Raw genomic sequence first — 5,349 nt, 5'->3', positions numbered from 1 at the left:
TGGGATCATAGTCCCCTGGTGAAATGGTTATGTAAATCTGTGTGCACATGCAGCCCTTTCAACCGTTCAAATGTCTTCATAATGTGTGATGTCAATGCTACTGGTCTGAAGTCACCCGGGGTATTTTTTCTTGGGAATCGGATGAGACATGAAGTCTTCCAGAGCACTATGACAAGAAAATCATGCGATTAATAGCAATTAAAATTTTTAATTGTTGCCCAGCACTAATAATAATGCATAATAATACTTTTATTTGGGGGACACCATTCAGGACACTCAAGGACATCTTCCATACCAGGAAATAAATGGTGCAATTAGATGAGGTGCATAATTCTAACAGTGCAAGTTTTAAAAAGTCTGAAATAAGAGGACAAACAATTCACAAAAGTCAGGGATAAAAAGTCTAAAGATTTTAGGCTTCACAAAAATTATGTGTTTTGAGGAGTTTTGTGAACAATGTGAGTCAGCCTGTCAAATATGAGGGGGTAGTGTGTTTCAAAGCCTGGGTGTCGAGCAGCTAAAGGCTCAGGCTCCCATGGTGGAGAGGCGGAATGAAGGTGTGACAAGGAGACAAGGAGTAGGGGAGCGGGAGGGGGCATGGACTGGGAGGAGGTCAGAGAAGTACAACCCCAATTCCAATGAAGTTGGGACGTTGTGTAAAACATAAATAAAACCAGAATACTATGATTTGCAAATCCTTTTCAGCCTATGTTCAATTGAATACAGTACAAAGACAAGATATTTAATGTTCAAACTGATAAACTTTATTGTATTTTGCAAATATTCACTCACTTTGAATTTGATGCCTAAAACATGTTCCAAAAAAGCTGGGACAGGGGCATGTTTACCACTCAATAAGTGTTTGGGAACTGAGGACACTAATTGTTAAAGCTTTGTAGGTGGAATTCTTTCCCAACAATTTCAGTTGCTCAACAGTCCGGGGTCTCCATTGTCGTATTTTGCGCTTCATAATGCACCACACATTTTGATTGGGAGACAGGTATGGACTGCAAACAGACCAGTCTAGTACCCACCACGAAGCCAAGCTGTTGTAACGTGCAGAATGTGGCTTGGCATTGTCTTGCTGAAATAAACAGGGACGTTCCTGACAAAGATGTTGCTTGGATGGCAGCATATGTTGCTCCAAAACCTGTATGCACCTTTCAGCATTAATGGTGCCTTCACAGATGTGCAAGTTACCCATGCCATGGGCACTAACACACCCCCATACCATCACAGATGCTGGCTTTTGAACTTTGCACTGACAACAATCCGGATGGTCCTTTTCCTCTTTGGCCCGGAGGACACAACGTCCATAATTTCAAAAAACAATCTGAAATGTGGACTCGTCAGACCACAGCACACTTTGCGTCAGTCCATCTCAGATGAGCTCGGGCCCAGAGAAGCCGGTGGCATTTCTGGGTGTTGTTGACATATGACTTTCGCTTTGCATTTCGCTTTAACTTGCACTTGTTGATGTAGCGACAAACTGTTTTAACTGACAATGGTTTTCTGAAGTGTTCCTGAGCCCATGTGGTAATATCCTTTACACATTGATGTCAGTTTTTAATGCAGTGCCGCCTGAGGGATTGAAGGTCACGGGCATTCAATGTTGGTTATCGGCCTTGCTGCTTACGTGCAGATAAATTCTTGTCTTTGTAGTGTATTTAATTGAATATAGGTTGAAAAGGATTTGCAAATGAATGTATTCTGGTTTTATTTACGTTTTACACAATGTCCCAACTTCATTGGAATTGGGGTTGTAGGTAGGTGCAAGATTGTGGAGGACTTTAAATGTGAGTAGGGTTCTAAACTTAATCAGGTATTGCACAGGGAGCGAGTAAAGTTTGAGAAGAGTAGGAGTGATATTTTCCAATGATTTGGTGAAGCTGAGGATTCTTGCAGCAGAGTTCTGAACCAGTTAGAGTAGATTGATGAGTTTGGTGGGGATACCAGTGAGGAGAGTGTTGCAGTAGTCTAGACAGGAAGTGACAAAGGCATGGAGGAGAGTTTCAGTGCTGGAGTGTGAGAGAGTCGGATTTTCAAGATGTTGCAGAGGTGGAAAGACAGTCTAGGTGAGGTTTTTAATGTAGGACTCAAGGGACAGGGTATTTAATTCACCGAGACACTGGATGTTCTGGGACTGGGCTCACTGGCCAATTATAACCAAGTTAGCTGTGCTTGCGTCATAGGCTCTGCTGTTGCATGCTCTGTCTGTACTATGGCAACTCTAAAACAGAGGGTAAATCCTTTTAGGTGTCACAAAATGTATTATTTTATACCATTTAAGTTAGCATGGCAAGTTAGCAAGTTTGTTTAGATGGAGCCACTGGTGGAGCTGCAGAGTTTAAGAGGTGAAGTCACTAAGTCTTTATTGAAGCAGCAGCACGTTGTTATTAATATTAATGAGAGCTCTTTTTACAGTATTTTACAGTTTGAACCTGCATCCCGTTGGGTTCAGGTGTTTGGAGTTTGCATTTTCTAAACTTCTACATTCTAAACCTTCTTTAGCTCTGAACAGATTATTAAACACTGAATGATTTCAAGCAGGAACGTTGTCTTCTAAATTACATAATTTATTCTTTATTCAGACTGAGTTGGTGCAGTTTGTCAGAGATCAGCTGTGCTTCTCTGGCCTCAGCTCTGAAGTCCAACCCCTCCCATCTGAGAGAGCTGGAGCTGAGATACAACAAGCTGCAGGATTCAGGAGTGAAGCTGCTGTCTGCTGAACTGAAGAATCCACACTGTAGACTGGAGACTCTGAGGTCAGTTCAGACTCTCTCACCCCATTTACACCTGATATTAAATTGGATTTCTGTCCTTCAGAGCAAAACCTATGAGTTATTTGATGTGCTGGCAAATCAACCTGCTGGACAGCTGGAGGACAAAAACTAATAGGCCTGGAGAAGTGGGTAGAAAGTAGAAATAGAAATAAATGCACACTGACACTTTTATCTCTATCCTTTATTGTTTATTCAGATTGAGTTCCTGCAGGTTGTCAGAGATCAGCTGTGCTTCTCTGGCCTCAGCTCTGAAGTCCAACCCCTCCCTTCTGAGAGAGCTGGACCTGAGTCTCAACAACGAGCTGCAGGATTCAGAAGTGAAGCTGCTGTGTGATTTTCTGGAGAGTCCACACTGTAGACTGGAGACTCTGAGGTCAGACACCATTTTTTGCTTCACTGTTGAGATTAATATGATGTGAAAGTTCTGGTGACACTAAATTGCAGACATAAGGCTGATATTATACTGATCCAAACTGAGTATCTTAATGCCAAAATTGACTTCTTCAATGGTTTAGTCCTGTGTCTGTGGCAGAGCAATGTCGAGGTCCACATTTAAAACCTGAACACATCTGATTGGATTAGAAATGGATTTTTATCTCCATCATTTATTGTTTATTCAGATTGAGGGGCTGCTATTTGTCAGAGATCAGCTGTGCTTCTCTGGCCTCAGCTCTGAAGTCCAACCCCTCCCATCTGAGAGAGCTGGACCTGAGTAACAACAAGCTGCAGTATTCAGGAGTGAAGCTGCTGTGTGGTTTTCTGGGGAGTCCACACTGTAGACTGGAGACTCTGAGGTCAGTTCACTGACTCTGTTACTGTTGTATATCTGATATGTTTAATTAAAAATTGAAGCTAATTTCTGTTCATGCATAACTTCCATCCATAAAGTTGAAAATATCCTTTTGTTCATATTTTCATCTTTCTTGTTCTAAATTTTTGCCTGCAGTCACAAAGACTTGTGTTTCTTAAAGAAACTGTAGAAAATGTCCAAGTCAAAGTAATTGAATGTTTCTAATTTTTGGTAAATGGGCACATCTGTATACAGAAGATCCTCTGAACTAATATAGGGCTGAAAGGATTTATCGAGAAATTCAATTAATTTTAGTACTAAAAAGCATTGACTATACATTGACATATATATATATATATATATATATACACTGACTATTTAACTATATAGCGCACTGTTTTGCACGGACCATTATTATTGTTGCACATCTTGCTTACGCTGTGATCAAGTGAACATGACGTGATTATGGTGGGGCTGTTTGCAAAGTGGAGGAAGAGAGAGAAAGTAGGGAGGGACGAAGAATAGACAGGCCAGAAAGAAACAGAAAGTGCCCAAAGTATGTGATTAGCTAAAGCTAAAAGAAAACAACAACTCTTTAATGTTACAGTCTGTCCAATGTAAAACGAAACTAAGGTAGCCTAGCCCAACAGCACGATGGCAATGCTTCAGCATCTGATCAGAAAGCACCTGATCTAACATCAAGTCCAAACAAGGTAACAGTAACGACAACTTTAGCATTTAATGTAATTCATGATTGATTGTTGAGTTAAAGGCTAGCAATCAGACGCAATTCTCTGCTGTAGATGTATAAACATGCATTTGTTGTTATTGTTCTCTGCCTGGTTGGGCCATGAGTCTAGGTTGTAATGTTATGAGTACCACAGCTGATCCCGGGCACCAGGCACAAGTACTTCTTATACGATTGCTCAATGAATTGATTAAATAATCTGTAGAATACTCGATTGCAAACATCATTGTTAGCTGCAGCCCTAAACTAATATTTCCTATAATGACTTGTGCATTTATAGCACGATATAATGCTTCTATAAGACATTATAACAATTGTTATAATCAACTGGGGGGTAGCCACTGGGGGACCCCAGTGGCTACCCCCAAGGGAGGAAGCCAAGGCCCAGTGCAACAACACTGGCTATGCACCACCGAAACGACTGCATGTTGTGGTAGAAGGCTGACATTATGATGATCCACAATAACACAATGACAAAGTCCCTCTACTCATTTTAGGGCATAGTAATGTTGAACTCCACATTTAAAACCCGAACACATCTGATTGGATTAGAAATGGATTTTTATCATTTATCTATTTTTTTTTAATCTATTCATTTATTCTTTATTCAGATTGAGGGGCTGCAGTTTGTCAGAGATCAGCTGTGCTTCTCTGGCCTCAGCTCTGAAGTCCAACCCCTCCCATCTGAGAGAGCTGCAGGTGAGTGGAAACGAGCTGCAGGATTCAGGAGTGAAGCTGCTGTGTGGTTTTCTGGAGGATCCACACTGCAGACTGGAGACTCTGAGGTCAGTTCACTGACTCTCTGTTACTCTTGTAGATCTGATATATTTAAATAATAACTGAAGCTAATTTCTGCTCATACATAACTTCCATCCATAAAGTTGTAATTGTCCTTTTGTTCATATTTTCATGTTTCTTGTAATAAATTTAGTCTGCAGTCACAAGACTTGTGTTTCTTAAAGAAACTGTAGAAAATGTCCGCTGTCGGGCGTTAAAGTAAATTAATGTTTCTGATTTTTGGTAAATGG

General features: G+C 40.8%; 1 protein-coding gene across 1 annotated transcript; it reads left to right on the top strand.

Moving 5' to 3' along the window:
• Positions 1-535: 535 nt before the first annotated feature.
• Positions 536-5,101, top strand: LOC123985160 (ribonuclease inhibitor-like; the record flags this gene model as incomplete). Its single annotated transcript, XM_046072616.1, has 5 exons — positions 536-612; positions 2,592-2,765; positions 2,980-3,156; positions 3,404-3,577; positions 4,933-5,101. Coding segments are annotated over exons 1-5 (771 nt in total), but the record flags the coding sequence as incomplete, so codon positions are not given.
• Positions 5,102-5,349: the final 248 nt, after the last annotated feature.

This window comes from Micropterus dolomieu, linkage group LG01 (assembly GCF_021292245.1).
Source record: "Micropterus dolomieu isolate WLL.071019.BEF.003 ecotype Adirondacks linkage group LG01, ASM2129224v1, whole genome shotgun sequence".
NCBI classification, from domain to species: domain Eukaryota; kingdom Metazoa; phylum Chordata; class Actinopteri; order Centrarchiformes; family Centrarchidae; genus Micropterus; species Micropterus dolomieu.
The sequence above is the reverse complement of the archived record's forward strand: the minus strand, read 5'-3'. Positions and strand labels throughout refer to the sequence as shown.